This window comes from Rhinatrema bivittatum, chromosome 9, assembly GCF_901001135.1.
Source record: "Rhinatrema bivittatum chromosome 9, aRhiBiv1.1, whole genome shotgun sequence".
Lineage (NCBI taxonomy): Eukaryota > Metazoa > Chordata > Amphibia > Gymnophiona > Rhinatrematidae > Rhinatrema > Rhinatrema bivittatum.
In genome coordinates this window covers 154,242,045-154,264,350 of record NC_042623.1, presented here as the reverse complement: position 1 = coordinate 154,264,350, position 22,306 = coordinate 154,242,045, and the positions used below count along the sequence as shown (strand labels likewise).

Here is a 22,306-nt window from a genome sequence, read left to right as displayed (position 1 = left end):
TACCCACATTGCGATCACGCAATCTCATCGCAAATATCTGCGTTTTCTAGTAGGCCGAAATCACTACCAATATCGAGTGCTACCTTTCGGCCTGGCATCCGCACCACGAGTTTTCACCAAATGTCTCGTGGTAGTTGCAGCTTTTCTGAGGAAGGCAGGTGTCCACGTCTACCCCTACCTGGACGATTGGTTAATCAGGGCCCCAACCCAGCAGATGGCTCGGTCCTCCCTGACCCTAACAATTCAAACTCTGCTTTCTCTAGGGTTTCTTGTCAATTACGACAAATCCTACTTAGTCCCATCTCAGACCTTATCCTTCATTGGGGCAGACTTGGACACCTTACAAGCAAAAGCCTTCCTTCCTCTTCCACGGGTTCAAACCCTTGTGTCCCTACTCGCCAGCTGCAGTCTCAACCCACAGCTACAGCTCGCCACTTCCTCATTCTACTGGGACACATGGCCTCCTCAGTTTATGTGACTCCCATGGCCCGTCTGGCCATGAGAATCACGCAATGGACTCTGAGACTGCAATGGACACAAGCTGTTCAGCCCCTGTCCTCCATTGTTCGCATCACCGATGCACTCCATCTCTCTCTTGCCTGGTGGACAAATCAATCCAACCTCCTACAGGGCTTGCCTTTTCTTCCACCAGATCCCCAGGTAATCCTCACCACAGACGCTTCCAACATTGGTTGGGGAGCCCATGTAAACAATCTACAAACTCAGGGATTCTGGTCACCAGAGGAAGCCAAACACCAGATAAATTTCCTGGAGCTGCGAGCAATTCGCTATGCTCTCAGGACTTTTCAAGATTGCCTATCAAACCACGCAATCTTAATTCAGACAGACAACCAGGTGGCCATGTGGTACATAAACAAGCAGGGAGGCACAGGCTCCTTCCTTCTATGTCAGGAAGCTGTGCAGATTTGGGCAGAAGCCCTCTCTCGCTCCATGTACCTCAGGGCCACCTACCTGCCGGGAGTAGAGAATGTATTGGCAGACCAGCTGAGCCGTGTCTTCCAACCACACGAGTGGTCACTCAATCCCTTGGTAGCGACCTCTCTGTTTCACAAATGGGGTTATCCCCACATAGACCTCTTTGCGTCCCCTCAGAACCACAAAGTAGACAACTACTGCTCTCTCATTCGGAGCCAGCACTCTTGGCCGAGGGATGCATTCTCCCTCACGTGGACAACCGGTCTGCTTTATGCATTCCCTCCACTTCCTCTTCTGTCGAAGACTCTCGTGAAGCTACGTCAGGACAAGGGAACTATGATCCTGATAGCACCGCACTGGCCACACCAAGTGTGGTTTCCCATACTCCAGGATCTCTCCATCCGCAGGCACATTCCTCTGGGAAAGGACCCGCATCTGATCACTCAAAACGATGGATGCCTCCTCCATCCCAACCTCCAAGCCTTGTCCCTGACGGCATGGATGTTGAAAGGTTAGTCCTTCAGCCTTTTAACCTTTCAGACTCAGTTTCTCGTGTCCTGATCGCTTCACGAAAGCCTTCCACAAGGAAATCTTATTTCTACAAATGGAAAAGGTATACATCATGGTGCACTTCTCAGTCCCTTGATCCCCTTTCCTGTCCAATTTCTACATTTTTGGACTATCTCTGGCATCTATCAGAATCAGGTCTAAGGACCTCCTCCATTAGAATGCATGTTAGTGCGGTAGCCGCCTTCCACAAAGGTATTGGGGGTGTCCCTATTTCAGTACAACCCCTTGTTACACGCTTTCTTAAAGGCTTGCTCCATTTGAAGCCACCTTTACGTCCTCCGGCCCCATCTTGGGACCTTAATTTGGTTCTTGGTCGCCTTATGAAACCACCTTTCGAACCTCTTCACTCCTGCAACCTAAAATATCTCACATGAAAAGTGTTATTCCTTTTGGCTATCACTTCGGCTCGCAGGGTTAGTGAACTACAGGGCTTAGTCACCTATCCGCCTTACACTAAACTCCTGCAGGACCGGGCGGTACTCCGCACTCACCCTAAGTTTTTGCCTAAGGTAGTTTCGGAGTTTCATATTAATCAATCCATCATACTACCTATCTTCTTTCCCAGGCCCCACTCCAACTCTGGGGAACAGACTCTGCATACCCTTGACTGTAAACGAGCTCTAGCTTTCTATCTAGTCCGTACAGTTGCCCACAGGAAGAGCACTCAATTATTCGTCTCTTTCCATCCTAACAAGTTAGGGCAACCTGTGGGTAAGCAGGCTCTTTCCTCCTGGTTGGCGGATTGCCTCTCCTTCTGCTATCAGCAAGCTGGCATTCCCTTTCAAGACCGTGTTAAAGCATACTCTGTGAGGGCCATGGCGATATCAGTAGCACACCTTCTATCGGTGCCGCTTCCTGACATCTGCAAGGCTGCAACCTGGAGTTCCCTCCATACGTTTGCAGCCCACTATTGTTTGGACAAAGCTGGAAGACAGGATTCCATCTTCGGCCAATCTGTCTTGCGTAACCTTTTTCCAACATGATGTACCAACACCCTTCCACCTTCCCGGTAGGGTGCGGATGCCCTCTCCCAAATTCTACCCCAGTTGTTGTGCCTGTTGCATGCCATTGGGTACATTTGGTGCATGTTAGGACATCCTCAGCTCGGTACTCACCCATTTGTGAGGACAACCATCCTGCTTGTCCTGTGAGAAAGCAAATGTTGCTTACCTGATGTAACAGGTGTTCTCACAGGACAGCAGGATGTTAGTCCTCACGAAACCCGCCCGCCACCCCGCGGTGTTGGGTTTGTTTTTATTTTATTTTTCGGCACTGCCTGTAGCTTTGAAACAAGACTGAAGGGAGACCCCTGCTGGCTGCAGTTCCTGCTGGCTGCAGTTCCTGAAACTTTGACAGAAGTTTTCCGTGGTTGGGCTCCATCCTCGATGTCACCCATTTGTGAGGACTAACATCCTGCTGTCCTGTGAGAACACCTGTTACATCAGGTAAGCAACATTTGCTATATCATATCTGACTCAGCAATGTTTATAAAGGTTTTAAAAACTTATTTAAGAATGCATTTGGTGGAATCTGAGGTTTAAAATATGTGCTAATGTCTCTGTCTGATACATGTGTTTTGAATGCAACCATTACTTTTTATTTGTGTTTATTGATCTTAATTTTGTTAGTCATGCTTTATTGTTTTATGAGTTTGAATTGTTTTATTATGTTTTATTTTTTATATTTTTTTATCATGATTATATATGTATAGTATTCTGCTGTGACCTTGTGGAATGTGCGGAATATAAATATTGCATATCAGTAAAATAAATAGCCCTCAGTGGAATGCACAATCTGCTATGAGGGGTTACTGTGGTTGGACTGCTAAGCAATAGCGATCATAATACAATCTAATTATCCATCGCTGGAGAGAGGATATTAAGTAAAACTATTACAGTAGAAAATATCCTTAAAAAGGAAGACTATGATAGAATATGGAAATTAGAAAAAAAACCTAAATAGAATGGTTGCTAGGGTTAAGTTTTCATGAGGCATGGACATTGTTTCAAAATACTATTTTGGAAGCCCAGATAAAATATATTGCATGAATTAAAAAAAAAAAGGTAGAAAGAAGACCTCCGGCTGCATGGTTTAATGGTGAGGTAAAGGAGGCAGTTAAAGCTAAACGAACATCATTCAAAAAATAGAAAGCAGCCCCAAATAATGAAAATAGGCAAGAGCATAAACACTGGTGAGTTAGATATAGAACAGTAGTGACAGGCCAAGAGCGACTAAGAGAAAAAGCTTGCCAGTGAGGCAAAAACTAATAAAATCTTTTCCAAGTACATTTGAAGCAAAAAGCCTGTGAGGGAATCATTTGAGTGTTACGTTCTGTGTGTTAAACTAGGTAGTGGGCTCTTGGTTCGTGGAAGAGATGACTCCACCCACAGGGAGGAGCCCTGTGGGTGGAGCCCTGTGGGTGGAGGGTGGAGACAGGCGGGATCTCAGCAGTTATAGACAACAGAGGCAATAGCTTTATTATGCAGCAAGAATAACCTAAGGAGCAGATTAATAGACTCAGTCCAATTAAATAGCCTGCAAGCAGGTTTCTCTGGTAGTGGTCCGCAGAGCGGGGTAATCCGGGAAATACTTCCTCTAGATGAGACTTGTGCTGATGGTCTCCGGTAGTGGTCCGCAATGTGGGGTAGGCCGGAGACTGAAGCGGCACAAGATAGTGATGGCCTACAGCATGGGGTAACACGGGGAGTAGCTTCTCTTGATGAAGCTTTGTGCTGGTGATCTCTGGTAGTGGTCCACAGTACGGGGTAGGCCGGACGCCAGTGGTAATGGTTGCACAATGGATCCGATAGGGTTCCGCGGAGTGGGGTAACCTGAAAATACACACGATGAAGGAAGAGTAGGTCTAGTACTCACTCAGAGTCAGAGGAAGCCAGTTGAAAAGTAGGCACCGAGGAGACCCAGAACAGGAGCACAGGAGGGTCATCTGAGGAATGGTGATGAAGCTCACTGAAAGGTAACTGAGACAGGAAGAGATGGCTGTCCGAAGAGCGGATAGCCCTAGGTGCGACAAGGCCCCCAAGGAGCAGATACTGAGATCACCTAGACAGGAACAGTGAAGTGAAGTCCCAGAATGGCGGAATTGAGCAGGACAGGAATCCTTGCTAATTCATAGCTTGGATGGTCAGCTGAGCTTAAGTATTGTAAGTGGATGATGTCATGCGGTGGGGACACCCCCGAGGTTTCCGCCATGACGCGAACAAGAAGGGGGCAGGCACATGCATGCCCCAGGCTAATTATCTTCCTGGGCCCTTGGCATGATTGATCTCTAGGTTGAATAACTCCAAAAGATGCCATATAGTGAAAAATAAGAGCAGGGAAGCCAAAATCAGTACCATAGGCAGAAACCATGAATCAAACAAGAATCCATCTATCCCTTTCTTATCCAGAAAAGAGGTGTTGAGTCAAAAGAAAACTGCAAAAGTCTAAAATTGGTGTTCAAATAAAGGATAGTCTTTACTGTAATTTAAAGAGGAGGATCCAAGCCATGCATCCAATGATCACCAAAATAATCAACATGCATCCAATGATCATCAAAAAACAAATGGATTATCTGTCCATTCTTCTTCTGTTCAACTCCCTTCCAGCTCTTGCACCTTCATCCTCTGACGAGAAACTTTCCCGACTTAGAGTTGTGAAGCTAGAGTATAACTCCCCATTCACCAAAAACAAGTCAGAAAAAATATCCCCAAGTCAAAGAAAAATATAAATGGTTCCAAATTTCAACTATAATCCAGTAATCAAAAAATTGAGGCTCTTTATTCTTGTTCAAAAGTCTCTAAATGTCTCTCCACCCTAGCTTTTACTGAACACTTGAGCAAAAAGAGCTCTTAACTACAATCCTTAGGGAAACAAGAGGGCAACTCTTCCCTTCTGAATTGGCTTATACAAAAATCTCCAAACAATTCTCTTCAGTTGACACTCTCTGGATAAGTCCCCAAATCAGCTTTCCTCAGTTGACTTTGGATGAATCTCCTACTTCCTCTCCTCTCTCCAACTTCTTCTGTCTTCAGTCCCTCTTTTCTCCAGGCCTAAGGGATTTCCACAAAACCCTCCCCTCACTCTCAACTTTCCTCTCCAACACTCTTTGTGGATCTCTCATTCCCTCTGAGTTCTGAGCATGCTGCAGGGGACATTATACTCCACTGAAACCTTTTCCACAGAAAGGTGGAGTTTTAGCAATGGGAGGAATTCCAACCACACTAATCCTTCCTAGCAAAGGAAAAGTATACTTTTGGGGAAAAATATTAGTGATGGGCAAGGCCCCCATCACATAAAAATATCTTGAGGATATTTCAGTAGCATTTTAATTTGAATTGCCTTTTTTTTTCTGTTCTTTTAGGTTGTGACATTAGAAGAGCATAAATTTCTTACAGAAACCTTATATAATTTTGGAATTTTGATTGTGTGGGATCCTGCACCATATCATTCTGAAGCTTCTGAAGTAAGTAAGAAAAGATCTATGTCATAGCTTCTGAGCTCCAAGGGTTTTTGACTTAGTGCTATAAACTTGCTTTTGTACTGCTCAGTAGTGTATGTCATGCTCTGTGGAGGAGTTGTGGTCACCTTTCTATTTTTGGGTTCAAATGTACCCTTCCTCTTTTGTCACTTTATAAATCTGTCCCTCCCACTTGTCTCTCTGATTTTGTACACATTTAGTGTACAACAAAGGAATCAAGTTGGATATCCATAGGGTAGATGATTCTTGTCCATCCTTTGATTTCTTTAACTGTATTAGTCTTAAAGGAGACATCTTACCGATATTTCAATAGAGGATAAAGACAGCAAACGTGTGCTGGAGAGAAGATTCAGGGGATATAGAAGGGCAAAATTTAACCTCAGAATGCAGGATGGTGAAATATAGTAACTTTATACCCAATATTTTTATGTTGGAGGAAGAGATGGGAAACTATTAGGGATGTGCAGAGCAAAATTTTATGTTCATATTTTTTATGTCCGAAAGGGGGTCCCACTTGCGGCCAATATGGACATAAAAAAAATCCAATGAGTTGGGTATATGTACATATGTGCAAAAAAAAAAATTTAAACCCCCTCACCCTCCTTAATCCCCCCCCCCAGACTTACCACAACTCCCTGGTGATCGAGCGAGGAGTGAGGACGTCATTTCTGCAATCCTTGGCGAGAAGCATGTGACGTCGGTGGCACGTCGAGTGACGCGGCGTCACGTGATTCCCGGCTCGTTCGCGCCGGACGGCTCGTTCGGCCCAAAAAGAACTTTTGGCCAGCTTGGCCAGGAGGCCCCCCCAAGCTGGCCAAAAGTTCTTTTTGGGCCGAACGAGCCGTCCGGCGCGAACAAGTCGGGAATCACGTGACGCCGGCGTCACTCGACGTGCCGCCGACGTCACATGCTTCTCGCCAAGGATTGCAGAAATGGCGTCCTCACTCCTCGCTCCATCACCAGGGAGTTGTGGTAAGTCGGGGGGGGGATTAAGGAGGGTGAGGGGGTTTATATTTTTATTTTGGCTCAACAATCGCGATTTCCCACATATCGAACATATCTATGTTCGATATGTGGGAAATCCGATCGTTTATGTCGAATCAATTTTTTAAGTAAAAAAAAATATGAGTTGCGTTTTACTAATGCGGTCAATCCGAATGCACACCCCTAGAAACTATTGCTTTCACACTTGGAACAAAAATGTAAGTCTATATTAACCATATTGCCATAGCTCTCAAAAGCAAATTAGTCTTTTAGTATCTACTGGTAGGTTGAGTTTTCACTCCTTCCAGAGATTTCTAACAAGTTACCAAATGCAAATTAAGACCCATGGTGTTGGATCCTAGCCCACGTGCAAATTCTAGACTTGTTTTTTCTTGGTTACAAGATAAGTTCCTCTCAAATTCCCTGCTGAATCTGCTTCAAATGGTGAAAAGTGGTTATAGATAAACAGCAATTTTAAATTATACCCAGATGGTGTGTGGCACTACCATAATGACCAGGCAATTGTCCCCAGGTCTTGTTCTTTTATCTTATCCCCGTATATTACACAATGGCACTTGGGGGAAAAAAATGGGATGCTTTCAGCTTTTGTAAGATATCGTATGGCCCTCGATTTGGACCAATCACAACAGAATTTGTACAGAGCTGTATGATCTGTGCAAAACATAATGTTACCCCTGGAACTAAAATTTCTCAGACTCACTGCCACCTTGGCCTGTAATTGCACATGGATTTCATACATATGCCAAAAACCCATGGATATCAATACAGTCTAGTTATTGTGGATCAGTTTAATAAATACGTTGAGGCTTACCCTACATGCACAAATGGGCAGAATACTGTTGAAGGAATACATACTTAGGTGGGATGTACCTGAACATGATGACAGTGACCAAGGATCTGAATTTCATAATCGATACTGTAACGTGCGGTTGAAGATTTCCCGTCTGTAACGTGCTGTGAGCGCACAATTCGGACGCGTAAGGCGATCCAGCGATACAGTCTCCAGTTTCACGCGTCCTTAGCGCTTCTTAAAACAGATGCATAACCCTTTCCACACGCAGCATGTATATGATATGTAAATGAACAAATTAGCTGTTTAATGAAGGAATTAGCTATTCCCCTCTGATACTGTGACGCTCGCTCAGATTATCTCCTTTGTAACCCGCTATTTTGCCGCGTCCTTAACCTGTTAGTTTACCGCCTACCCTCTACTTGGTGTTAGTGTGGTGTTCGAAAATTAAAACGAGAATAAAGTGTAAAAAAATGGGGGTAAAACCAAAGGGAGTAAAGTGTAAAAAAACCATGGACGACCTCCATATTAACATTGCAGCGTAAGTTGTTTATATATATATGTATAAATACCTGTCACTTTCCGAATCCCCCAGGCGTGTGGTCATCGAGGCGGCGGGAGCTGGCGGGCGGATGGGCGCCCGTTCATCCAGGCGGCTGCGGCGGTGTGAGCCGGCGGGCGGGTGGGCACGCGTTGGATCCAGGCGGCGGCGGGAGCCGGCGGGCGGGTGGGTGCCCGTTCATCCAGGCGGCGGCGGGAGCCAGTGGGCGGATGGGCGCGCATTGGATCCAGGCGGTGGCGGGAGCCGGCGGGCGGGTGGGCGCCCATTCATCCAGGCGGAAGCCGGCGGGCGGGTGGGCGCGCGTTGGATCCAGGCGGCGGTGGGAGCCGGCGGGCGGGTGGGTGGCACGTGTTAGATCCAGGCCGCGGGCGGGTGGGCGTGCATTCATCCAGGCAGAGGGAGCCGACTGCGAAAGCAGCCTCCGTAGGCCGCTTTCACCGCCGGCTCCCTCTGCCTGGATGAATGCACGGCCCCCGCCAGCAGTGAATGAATGCCCGTGCGATTTCGGCGCTCAAGGCAGTCACATGCCGTGACGTCAAGCGTCCAGAGGCCGCTTTTGCCGTCGGCTCCCTCTGCCTGGATGAATGCACGGCCCCCGCCGGCAGTGAATGAATGCCCGTGCGATTTCGGCGCTCAAGGCAGTCACATGCCGTGACGTCAAGCGTCGTGACGTCACGCCTTGAGCACCGAAATCTTACGCTGCAATGTTAATATGGAGGTCGTCCATGGTTTTTTACACTTTACTCCCTTTGGTTTTACCCCCATTTTTTACACTTTATTCCTGTTTTAATTTTCGCCCTGCGCCTTGCTTCAGGAGGGGGGGAACCATCCACTTCCTGGTGCCTGTCATTTCAAATGTCATTTGAAATGACAGGTACCAGCACACCCAGGATACTGTATAGGCGCTGTATTAGCGCCTATACAGTAAAATGGGTTGCGCGGGCCTAACGCTTGCCTAACGCTTCGCAGACGCGGCATGCATTTGCATGCAATTTGAAGAGAGTATCGAGCGGTAGGTGAAGAGAACTATGCGTGCGGGGAACGAGGGTGCGCCTGGCACTGCCGCACTCTTTCTAACGCGGCATAACTGTATCGACCTGAAGGTAATTGACAAGTGACCACTACATTTGGTATGAAACACAAACTGCACTGCCTGTACAATCCCCAATCTTCTGGCCAAACTGAAAAAATGAACCAAACTATTAAAACCAGACTGGCAAAAGCTGTAGAAGAAACTGGTTTACACTGACCAAAGGTACTGCCTGCACTGTTCCTTCTAAGATGAGCGTGTGCACGGCCTCGCATAGCCTCCGCCACCTGTGCTGAAAGATTAGTGGGATCATGATAGAGCCCATCCCATCATGGTCTGAAGTGAGAAAATGGGCAGGGCCGTGATGGAGCCCATCCTGGGCCGGGAGAAAAAAGTTGCTGAGCCATGCAGACAGAAATGAGGACAATGAACATTGGCCCACATGCAGAAAAAGAGCTGTGTCTGTGGCAGGGCCACCATGGATCCCAACTTTCATGGCCCAAGAAGAGGAGGCCCAGAGCGGAGAGGGAGGCTGAGGACCTGTAAAGTTAGAGTTTAGAGAATGTGTATGTGAGAGACAGCATGTGAGAGCCTATTTGTGATTGTGTGACAGCATGTGGGAGAGTGCCATAGTGTATGCATGAGAGAAAGACAGCATGTGAAAGTGAGAGCCATACGTGTGTGAGAGAGAGACAGCATGTGGGAGCCCGTGTGTGAGAGAGAGTGTGTGTGTGACGTGAGAGGGGGGAGCCTGTGTGTGACAGGATAAAAGTGTGAGAGTGTGTGTATGTGAGAGAGAGAGACAGAATGTGAGAATGAGAGTCTGAGTGTGTGTGTTTGAGAGAGGAAGGGAAGAAGACAGTCTGAGAGAGAACATAAGAAGTTGCCAGGAAAAAAACGAGAACCTGTAAAAGGAATTGGTAAAAAATTGAGAATGGGAACATGGAAAAAAAAGCCTGGGAACAAATGATTAGATAAATAAGATCAGACAAAGGTGAAAAAAAAATATTTTGAATTTTTAGTGATTGGTATATGTTGTCTTTGGGAATATGCATTACATATTTGTATTTTGTTCTTTCTTCAGTATTCTACTGTGCAGAGTCTGGTTTTTCAGGCTTTTCATTTTATTTTTGTCTGCATGCTTCTGTTTCTAATTTGTAGTCCCTTATTCTTATTAGGTAAGAGTCTGTCTGTGTTCTGCATAAGGATGTGCATTCGTTTCATCCATTTCATCCATTTCCTATACAAGCATGTAATATGAAACGTATGAAACATATGAAACGAATGCACATCTGACTGACATGTAATGGGAAATGAATGAAACAAATGCACATCCCTAGTTCTGCATGTGTAGCTGAGGTGCAGTATTTCTGCTGGTATGTAGTTTTTCTGTAGGGCTTTGTAGCATTATGGCTTGTACTGTTAACACCAGTAGGTAGTGTATTAGTGTTGTAGGGCATGGTATAATATTTGCATTGCTGCTGTATCATCATAGGTAAGGCTACTGTTTGAGACCTGAGATAGTGCTGATATGGTATGGCAAGATTCTAGGTATCTTTTTTTTTTTTTTGCAGGGGTTTGTGTTACTTCTCAAAGTGTTTGGCAGTGAAGGGTTTGCAGTTACTGAGATGTGTGTGGAAGAGAAGGAGAATTGAGTGAGTGTGCATTTACATGAGAATCTGGAAAGTAAATGAAAGGAATGAGAGCGACTGCGTGTGTGTGTGTATGTGTGTGTGTGTGTTTGAGAATGAGCATGTATATGTTCCCTAGCACCATATTATAATGGTCTCTAGCATCATGTTATAATGGTCTTTAGCATCATATTAATCTTTAATACCATCCCCGTGTTCCCTTACTCCTCCCCCCCATCCTTCCCCCCTTCTCCGGCACCCTTCTTTGTCTACCCCCTCTCTCCATCCCCCCCCCCCCCCACTCCACCTCCCCCCCTTCCCTACCCCTTCACCCGGTCTCCCATCCCCGGCACCCCATCCCAGGCCTCTCCCCACTCTCTTCCCTGCTTATGGTTTCAATAATCATGTTTTATCCCTTCACTTCATGTTTCTCGCTTTTGTTTTTTACCACAGTTATTTACTTGTTATTACTTATTCTTGGAATCTCACCCTGGTCACCCATTTTGACCAGTACTACCTCTTCTTCATGGCAATCCCCTGTTTGATGTAACCCTTGTTCGATGTAATCTAACCTTGGTTCGATGTAAACCGATGTGATATGTCTTTTCATGAATGTCGGTATAGAAAAGTTCAAAATAAATAAATATGTGAGAAAGAGTATGAGATACACACATAGAATTTGCAAGAGTTTATCTGAGAAAGTTTGTGTGCATGCCAATACCAATGTTGCCTCTAAGGAATGGGTTGTTGTGAGCATAAAACTGAAAGGCCTTTTGCATGAAAGAAAGTAGAGCTCACAAGATAATGAAACAAAACTGTTTTGCACACAGCAACCCAATCCTTAGAGAGAACATTGACGGAGAGCAGTCTTATTCAGTACTAGGAGTACAGCAGTCAGGACCACCAATCTTAAGTCTGTTTTAGGTGGTCACTGACTGCCTCATGTCAACTTCCAAAGCTCCAGGAATAAATAATTGAATTAACAAACCTAATGATTTCATATTGCAAAATAAACATCTAAACAGGTCTATGCCTCATTGCCAAGATCTCAAATTGATGTTGCACATGGAAAACAAAACATAAAAAAGAGCCAAATTGATCCCACACAAAAAAAAAAATGCGATAAACACAAAAGGAATCTGCCAATTTACTTTCAAAAAATCACCACTCACATCAATACTTATTTATTGAATAATTTTTTTAGTATTTTTTATTTTTCTTATTCTTTTTCTATTATTGATAGCTAGGGATGTGAATCGTTTTTGAACGATTAAAATTATCGTCAGATAATTTTAAAATCGTCCAAAATCGTTAGAGTGCACGATACAATACAAATGCCCCTGATTTATCGTCAGGGGCATTTGTATTGTATCGTTAAATAGGGCGCAGGAAAACCGGCACACCAAAAAAACCCTAAAACACACCCCGAACCTTTAAAACAAATCCCCCACCCTCCCGAACCCCCCCAAAATGTTTTAAATTACCTGGGGTCCAGTGGGGGGGTCCCAACGCGATCTCCCTCTCTCTGGCCACGACTGCGTTGAGAGAAAAGGCGCCGGTGGCCCTTTGCCCTTCTCATGTGACAGGGCAAAGGTAGCGCCGGCGCCATTTTGAAGATTGGCAATACGGCCCACGTGCAGGAGGTCGCTCCCGGACCCCCGCTGGACTTTTGGCAAGTCTTGTGGGGGTCAGGAGGCCCCCCCCAAGCTGGCCAAAAGTCCCTGGGGGTCCAGCGGGGGTCCAGGGGCGATCTCCTGCACGCGTGACGTCGGGAACCAGGAACCAAAATGGCAGTGGCGCTACCTTTGCCCTGTCACATGATAAGGGCAAAGGGCCACTGGTGCCATTTCTCTCAACGCAGCCGTGGCCAGAGAGCTGGAGATCGCGTCGGGACCCCCCCACTGGACCCCAGGTAATTTAAAACATTTGGGGGGGTTCGGGAGGGTAGGGGATTTGTTTTAAAGGTTCGGGGTGTGTTTTAGGGTTTTTTTGGTGTGCCGGTTTTCCCGCGCCCTATTTAACGATAAATAAATATGCCCCTGACGATAAATCGGGGGCATTTGTATTGTATCGTGCACTCTAACGATTTTGGACGATAATTTTAATCGTTCAAAAACGATTCACATCCCTAATATTTGGTGCATGTTCGGACATCCTCAGCTCGGTATTCACCCATATGTGAGGGCTACCATCCTGCTTGTCCTGTGAGAAAGCAAATGTTGCTTACCTGTAACAGGTGTTCTCACAGGACAGCAGGATGTTAATCCTCACGAAACCCGCCCACCGCCCCGCGGTGTTGGGTTTGTAACATTTTATTATTTTATTTTTTGGCACTGCCTGTAGCTTTTAAATAAGACTGAAGGGGGACCCCTGCTGGCTGCAGGGTTAGTGCCATACTGGGCATGCTCAGTAGGGGCCAGTCAAAGTTCTGGAAACTTTGACAGAAGTTTTCTGTGATTGGGCTCCATCCTGTGATGTCACCCATATGTGAGGACTAACATCCTGCTGTCCTGTGAGAACACCTGTTGCAGGTAAGCAACATTTGCTAAAGGCAGACCTGACGCTTGCAACAGTCTTCTATCAAGTCTGCTTTAGAACACCTGACATTTGCTGCAGTTTTCTAGCACATCTGCTTTAAGCACCAGATTCTAAGGAATCCGCATCCCGGTGTTTACTTAGCTTTCATCCCAATCCAAACATATTACCCAAATTTTCTATTGTTCAAACGTACAATCTTTTTACTCAGGCGTGAATCCTTTATTTTGTGATGCTTAAGCTTTTTATTGAACCTGTATAAGTTATGCTCATTAACACTGTTTTTTAAATCAATAGAATGCTGACCATTCTATCTTTCTGTTCAAACCATGTGGAGACACTGTGTTCCAAAAGAAAATGAATCATTGTTCCATTTGAATCAGTTTAAGGTTATGATCTCCTCCTTGTGGCGAATGGGGAATGTGAAGAAGTGCTGCTGCAGTAAGGTCCTCTGTTTGGTGTGCAGCTGTCTGCCAATGATCAACTAGAGGCACCCCCCTCCTTTTGTGTTCTAATACAGCTTAAATGTTCCTATATACGGGTCTTAAGCTTGCGCATGGTTTTCCTGATGTATACTAGGTTACACAGACATCAAAGTGCGCATATTATGTTTTCTGAAACACATGTCAGATGTTGATGAATGTGTAAAGGTTGACCTTGAAACATAAGCTGACAAACATTGCAATGACAGCACCTGTAGTGACCCAGGACAGGAGAACCATCTTGTTCTTATAAAAATCAAAAAGACAAACTATCTGCCTCTCACCTCTTCTGGCAGTCTAACAATTTGGCCCTATTATGTGGTACAACAGGAACCTACCATGTACTGAAATTCTGACCAAAAAATAAAAGGATAAACAATTGTCCTTAACTACTGGTTCCTTCTCTTCCTGTGGGAACAGAAAATATTTTAATTGGTTTTCAAGTCACTCTTTTTCAAAATGTCCTACTCCTTCCTTGTGTAGACAGGAGTTTCGCTGAATTTGGAATGTCCTTTAGAAGTCTGGCTTTTTGCCTGGTCAAAAAAAAAACAAAAGTTTAATTGTCCCGCTTAATGTCTTTTGACTGTACACCAAACAGTAACACTGGCTCAAAACATTTTCATTTCATTTCATTTAGTAACATTTATTAATCACTAAACACAACAAAACTGACTCTTCTTCAATGTGACAGAAACAAACAAATCCTTCTTGGAAGGATGGAGAGTCAGTGAACACAAGTTTAGTGAAACAGTATATGGGTTTTTTTGGGTTTTTTTATTATTCACGGACTTGTGAGTATGGGTGTCATAGAGAAGTAGGCACACCCCCGCGGGCTCAAGCAGTACATTTTATACCCTTTTTCTTGCTTATGCAAGCCCCCTTTTTCCTCTCCCTTTTCCCTTGTATATGTGCAAATTCCCTTGCCCGATAAGATACTGTTCATGATGCCTTTGTCTACGTACAGTTTCTAAGTTACGGTTTTCTATGCAAAAGTCCTTGCTAAAGCCAGGTGTGGGGAGGGGTACAGTCTTATCTCTGCTTGCCTCCTTCCAACTGCTAAAGAAGCAACATTCCTCTCTCTGACCGTCCGTCCGTTGTTCACATGCTCCCTTCCCTGTCTGTACTGCATGCCCTACTCTAAGCAGATTGTGGCTTCTAATTTATTCTTATGCATTATTGTTGCCAAGTAACGAAGCAGGAGGAGGGAAGGGGGAGGGGTTTGCTGGGTTTCTCTTGTAAGTTGTTTGCATGCAGCTAAGCCAGTTTCTAAGAATTTGCAGTTTCTCTTGTTAACTCTATTTTATAAGAAGCAAAGAAAATAAAATAAAAAGGGGGATTCAGCTCTATCCCTGTCTTAACCACTGAGAAGGCAACAGTGGTGAGCCTTTGCCCACAAGTGGAATTACATCTCAGTATATAAATGGCAAACTGGGGTAAAGTCATTTCTCACTGGTTCAGTCCAGCTTTTTCCTCTTTGTCCCCTCTGGCAGAAAGGTTTCACACTGAGTCTAACTGGATTTACAGCTATGTCACAATCATGCACTTCATTCTCCCCTTCTGCTTGTAATCTTGACCTTACAGTTTTCCCAGTAACATTTTAATTGGTAAATCACTCCTGAATCACTCCGGACTAGGGCCAATCCTTTTTTAAACACAGCTATACTAACTGCACTAACCACATCCTCTGGCAACAAATTCCAGAGTTTAATTGTGCGTTGAGTAAAAAAGAACTTTCTCCGATTAGTTTTAAATGTGCCACATGCTAACTTCATGCAGTGCCCCCTAGTCTTTCTACTATCCGAAAGAGTAAATAACCGATTCACATCTACCCGTTCTAGACCTCTCATGATTTTAAACACCTCTATCATATCCCCCCTCAGTCGTCTCTTCTCCAAGCTGAAAAGTCCTAACCTCTTTAGTCTTTCCTCATAGGGGAGTTGTTCCATTCCCCTTATCATTTTGGTAGCCCTTCTCTGTACCTTCTCCATCGCAATTATATCTTTTTTGAGATGCGGTGACCAGAATTGTACACAATATTCAAGGTGTGGTCTCACCATGGAGCGATACAGAGGCATTATGACATTTTCCGTTTTATTCACCATTCCCTTTCTAATAATTCCCAACATTCTGTTTGCTTTTTTGACTGCCACAGCACACTGTACCGACGATTTCAATGTGTTATCCACTATGACACCTAGATCTCTTTCTTGGGTTGTAGCACCTAATATGGAACCCAACATTGTGTAATTATAGCATGGGTTATTTTTCCCTATATGCATCACCTTGCACTTATCCACATTAAATTTAATCTGCCATTTGGATGCCCAATTTTCCAGTTTCACAAGGTCTTCCTGCAATTTATTACAATCTGCTTGTGATTTAACTACTCTGAACAATTTTGTGTCATCTGCAAATTTGATTATCTCACTCGTCGTATTTCTTTCCAGATCATTTATAAATATATTGAAAAGTAAGGGTCCCAATACAGATCCCTGAGGCACTCCACTGTCCACTCCCTTCCACTGAGAAAATTGCCCATTTAATCCTACTCTCTGTTTCCTGTCTTCTAGCCAGTTTGCAATCCACGAAAGGACATCGCCACCTATCCCATGACTTTTTACTTTTCCTAGAAGCCTCTCATGAGGAACTTTGTCAAACGCCTTCTGAAAATCCAGGCATCAGGTACTCGCTCCTCGAGAGCCTGCTCTCCCTGCCTTGGTGCCACTACCAACTTCTTCAACCTGGTGGAATCGCATACCAACAGCAACCATCTAGTGAGTAATCTAACTCTGTCTATCTCATCCACAGTACTGCCGTATTGGGAAACCTACACCGGAATCCCCCTATACCAATGGGGTGAGAAGGGTCCTCTCTGCCGAGGGTCCTGAGACTGCTACATCCAGACTACCTCACTACTGCCACCTCTGGTGGTACACTTCAAGCTGTTTAAATAAAGAACGAACTCTGTGTTTGTGCGTCTGCATTTAGCCAAGTACTGTGGCGCCTCACGGGGCTTCTCCCCGTGGGCGTGGTCATCTGCCTCAGTACCCAAGAATCCACCCAAACACCGCTTAAACATAACAAGCTTAAGTTTTCTCTGGGCATTAGAGATCTTGGTTTTTTTTATTGGATTCAGCCTTTTGCCTTAAACCACAATTGCAAGCACTACTTAAGTCAGCTTTCTTTAAACCTCGGGTTCTTTATCCCTTAAAAAATGTTATCAGTTTCTGACTTTAGAAAAGTAATGCAAATGTTTATATTGAATATGCAGGATATTGCAACGCGCTTGGTGTAGGTATGCCGAATTATATGACTGGAAGACCAGACGGACTTCATGTCCGAACGGTCGGTATAATATGGGCCCAGGCTGTTCGCGAAGCAGGGGTAGGGGAAAGGCGGGGGGAGGAGGAAGCGAGGGAGTGGGGCGGGGGGATAGGAGAGAGAGCATGCGCGCGTGGAGGTCTAGGATTGGGCCAGGGAGCTGGAGGGCATCGCGGCGGGCAGGGATTGGTTGGGGGGATTTTTGAATCGGCGGGATAGTTTGGGGCTGAGGCGTGAGGGGGGGGGTCAGTGGCGCGCGATCAGCCGAGCGGGTAGGCGCAGTTTTGAATACCTCGCGAGTTCAGGCCTTACCTGGTGCTGCAGTTGCGGGCTGGGCAGTTGTTGTACCGAGAGGCGGGCTGTGCTGTCACCGAGGAGCGTGACGAACATGGAGGGTCGGCGTTCGGAGTGGGAGGAGGAGGAGTTGGATCGCGTGATGGCGGCGTTCCTGGAATCGGAGGAGGCAGCGTGGGTCCCCGAGGAAGAGGCGGTTATTTCGGAGGAGATTGAGGAGGCCCTGGAGCGGGTGAGAGACACTGGCGTTCGTGAACGAGGCGGCCATAATATTATTGGAGGGGCCAGAGCTAGGGGCGTGACAAGAGGAGCAGGCGGGGATTGTTGGGGGGGCTGGATGTATCGGCATCTGTTGCGGGGCCTAGAGGGGATATTAGGGGGAGGGGAATGCGGTTGGCACGTCCTAGTACTAAGCGGCGTGGTGGACGCACTGTGTCCGGGGGTAGGAAGGTTCCATCAGTTACTGGAGAGGGCGCCGGGGATTTTGAAAGTCCCACAGGGGGTGATATTCGTGGAGTGGAGGGGGACAAAGGGTGGGGGGGTTCGCGGGCCCGGACTGAGTTTCGGGGTCGGAGAGGCAGGGGAGTGACAAGAGGGAGAGCGAGTGCGCCTCGGATGCCGGAGGACAGGGAGGTTCTGGGGCAAAAAGGGAGACATGGACATGGAGGGGACAGAGGTGGATCTCGCTTAGCTCAGATCCCGCTGCTGGCAGAGGGTGCAGGCTTCAGGGGGGTTAGTTTGACGAGAGATCAACGAGAGTGTGGGGGAGTGAATAGAAGTGCAGGGTTGAGGGGTTGTCGTGGGGGGCGGCCATCCATGAGCTCTTTAGTGATGGGCAGTGTGAAGGGAATAGTGGGGGGGCAGGGGACGCAGGGCAGGCCTGTGAGGGGCAGCGCAACGGGCAGTACTGGGAGGTTGGCTACTGGGGTGAAAAGGGGGTTGGACCTGGTGCGGGGTTTGGCTCCGTCTCCTGTCCCGGATGTCTTTCCGCAGGGGGGACTGATTGCGGAGGATGGAGAAATTCCGGGGCCTTCCCGAAGTGAGGCTTGGCGCAATGAGGCTTCGACAGCGGAGGATCCAGGTCCGTGGGAGCAAGGATATTTGGAGGATTTGCCGGTGGCGGAGCCTGATACAGCTGGTGAGTTTATCATATTTCCTCATCAAAAAAGGGGGGTGGCACCTAGTGCACATGAGGAAGGAGTGCATGTAGGAGAAGGGGTTGGTAGTGGGGGGGGGGAGCGCAGAGTGGTGTTGCCGCAGGTTAAAGGGGATAGCAGGTTAGGGGGTAAAAAGGGGTCGTCTAAGTCAGGGAAAGCTAGGAAGAAAAGACGGAGTTCGTCGGCTTCGTCTTCATCTTCATCTACTTCGTCTAGTTCTTCGGGTTCGGGGTCTGTAGCGCGGGCGGGCGCTGTGGGGGGGGCACAGTACATGGAGCCCCGGCGTTAGTGGCTCTCACGGAGCTTTGGGAAGAGGTGCCGCGTTCCATTAGAAAACGAATCCGGCGTCGTCAATTCATTGATATTTTTCAACTATTGGAAGGGCGGAGGGGAAAACGCAAGGGGAAGAAGAGGCGAGAAAAAAAGTGAGAGATTTCCGGGAGCTCAGAAAAAGGTAGCTCGTAACATTCATAACTGGATGCGAGCTTTTTTACGGTTAGCCAGTGTGGTTGGAAAGAAGGATCCGTCGCAATATGGAGCTCTGCTGTCTTATGCTGACTCCATTTTAGCGGCTAGCAAGACCTACGAGGGTTGGTCTTGGCTAAATTATGATGAACGTTTTCGCGATCGTATGGAGGAGAATAAATTTATCTCCTGGGGCACAAGACGTGGGGCTCTGGTTAACCCAGATGGCTTCCAGGTTGTCCGGTGGAGGACAAGGACAGGGGCTGGGCGCAAGTACAGGGCAGGTTCGGCCCTTTCGGAAGGACGTGTCCGGTAGCGGACCAGGAAAGGGCAGCGCGGGGCGCTCAGACCTATGCTGGTGCTTTAATCGGTCCGAGTGCATCTTCCCGGATTGTAAATTTCGGCATGCTTGCTCCACCTGTGGAGCAGGGCATCCTGCTGTCAAATGTTTTAAGCGACAAGGGGAGGGAGCATCTTCGGTCCAGACTCCAAAAAGTTCAGGGAAGGCAGGCATTTGAGCAGGCGCTGACACCGGTCCGAATTGCAGTCATGGAGCCTTGGTTGCGGTTATATCCTAACAGAGAGGTGGCGTTGTTATTATTTCAAGGTTTACGTGGGGTTTTAAAATTCCATTCTGTGGAAGGACGGCCGTTGGGGGGGGGAGATAATTGTCCATCTGTGCGACGTTTGGTGGACGTGGTTCGGGGAAAAGTGAGAGCAGAAATTGAACTTGGGCGAATCGCTGGTCCGTTTTCGGAGCCTCCATTTGAGAATTTGGTGCTGTCACCGTTGGCAGTCATTCCAAAGCGTGAGCCGGGTAAATTTAGGCTGATTCATAACCTTTCTTTTCCGGAGGGTGCGTCTGTGAATGATGGCATCCCACGCGAGCTATGTTCAGTGAGATACGTGTCCTTCGATTCGGCAGTTCAGGTTGTCAGGCGGTGTGGCCCGGGCGCTTTGATGGCCAAAGTAGATATCGAAGCGGCTTTTCGATTGTTGCCAGTCCATCCGCTTAGTTTTCGTCTGTTCGGTTTTCAATTTCAGCGGGAATACTTCTTTGATAAGTGCATGCCTATGGGCTGCTCCATTGCGTGCGCTTATTTTGAGGCTTTTAGTTCCTTTGTGCACTGGGTGGTGCAGACTAAAGCTGAGTCCAGAATGTTAGTGCATTACCTGGATGATTTTTTGTTTGCAGGGCCAGCGGGGTCAGATGCCTGTGAACGCTTGTTGCATTGTTTTAAAGGGGTGGCAGATGAGTTCGGGATTCCACTGACCGAAAACAAGACGGAGGGGCCTAGCACTCGTTTGGTCTTTCTAGGTATTGAGATGGATTCGGTTGCCATGGTTTCGCGTTTGCCGGATGATAAGGTGGAGCGTTTGCGTGCTTTGGTGAGAGAGGCTGTGAGTCGTCCTAAATTGTCCTTGAGGGAATTACAGTCGGTAGTGGGCAGCCTGAATTTTGCTTGTCGGCTAATTCCGATGGGTAGAGTATTTTTGCGTCGGTTATCACATGCCATGTCCGGTTTGTCACGGCGTCATCATCGAGTTCGTAATTCGCGGTATTTACGTGAAGATTTGCGAATATGGGATACATTCTTAAGGAGCTTTAATGGAGTGGCATTGTGGCAATCCAATCCACGGTCTAATCGTGATTTGGAGTTGTTCACAGATGCAGCAGGCTCATTGGGTTTTGGGGCCTATTTTCAGGGGGCATGGTGTGCTGAGCGTTGGCCGGAGGCTTGGGTGGCATCTGGTATTACAACCAACATTACTTTCTTGGAGTTATTTCCGATTGTAGTGGCAGTGCATCTGTGGGGAGAGCGGTTGCGAGGGCAGAGAGTGGTTTTTTGGTGTGATAATATGGGGGTCGTAGAGGTTATCAACAAGAGATCAGCACACTGTATGAAGGTTTCAGACTTGTTGCGGGAGTTCATATTATGCTGCATGTCTTTAAATGTGACTGTCTGGGCGCGACATGTTCCGGGGATTTCTAATGGTGTGGCTGATTCTCTTTCTCGTTTCAAGTGGGAGTTGTTTCGAGAACTGGCCCCGGATGCGGAGCCTTGCGGTACTCCTGTGCCGTCTTCCCTTTGGAGATTCGGTTCCCGGAGTCCTGGAAAATGCTGCGAGCTTCATTAGCTCCTTCAACATGGACAAGTTATGTGGGGGGGGGGGCCAGGCGGGTTTCAGCGGCTGTATCGGCCTGGGGTTGGGCGGGCGGTCCGATTTCTGATATTGCTTTGATTCGGTTTATCGAGCGGGCAAGAGCAAGTGGTTGTTCGCGGGCGTCAGTTGGGAGACAGTTGGCGGGTTTCTCCTTCTTTATGAAGGCTCATGGGTGGGGATATCCGTCGGGTCGTTTTCTGGTACGACGTGTGCTGGCGGGTTGGTCGAAGGGGATATCCCCTACGATTGACCAACGTTTTCCCATTACGCATGATATTCTGGTTTTATTGTGGGAAGTTTTGTCGGAGGTCTGTTCTTCGGAGTATGAAACAGTCTTGTTTCGGGTGACTTTTGTTTTGGCATTTTTTGGCGCTTTCCGGGTTAGTGAACTCGTGGCTCGATCTGCGCGGAGCAGTGCTTACCCGGGCCTATTGGCCAAAAATATTGTGGTGACTAACAGAACGGTGACGATTGTTATTCCACGGTCAAAGACGGATCAGCGTGGAAAAGGGCTGACTGTGGTGCTTTCAGCGGTGCCGGGTTTGGTGTCCTGTCCGGTGCGGAATGCAGCTATGTATTGTCTAAGGCGACCGGAGGGGGCGGTCCACTTTCTGGTGCCTTGTAATTTGGCCCCCTTGACTAAGTATCAGTTCACTGTGGTCCTTCGCAGGGCTTTATTCTTAGTGGGTCTGGATGAGCGTCGCTTTGGGACGCATTCTTTTCGCATTGGGGCGGCAACATCGGCAGCTGGAGCAGGTTTGCCAGGAGGGGTGATTCAGCGGATTGGACGGTGGCGGTCTGGGGCTTACAGGAGCTATGTCCGCCCAGATTTCGGTTGTGAATGAAAGGAGTCTAACTCTATTTTCTTTGCAGGTGCGGTGCCTG

General features: G+C 47.0%; 1 protein-coding gene across 5 annotated transcripts in view; it reads left to right on the top strand.

The window, feature by feature from the left end:
* Positions 1-22,306, top strand: part of ST6GAL1 (ST6 beta-galactoside alpha-2,6-sialyltransferase 1) — a 239,412-nt gene that overhangs the window by 164,525 nt on the left and 52,581 nt on the right. For all 5 annotated transcript variants that reach the window (XM_029615815.1, XM_029615814.1, XM_029615810.1 and 2 more), the window contains one exon: positions 5,867-5,968. In XM_029615815.1, coding sequence (XP_029471675.1) covers positions 5,867-5,968 — 102 coding nt within the window. The remainder of the gene's footprint in view (positions 1-5,866; positions 5,969-22,306) is intronic.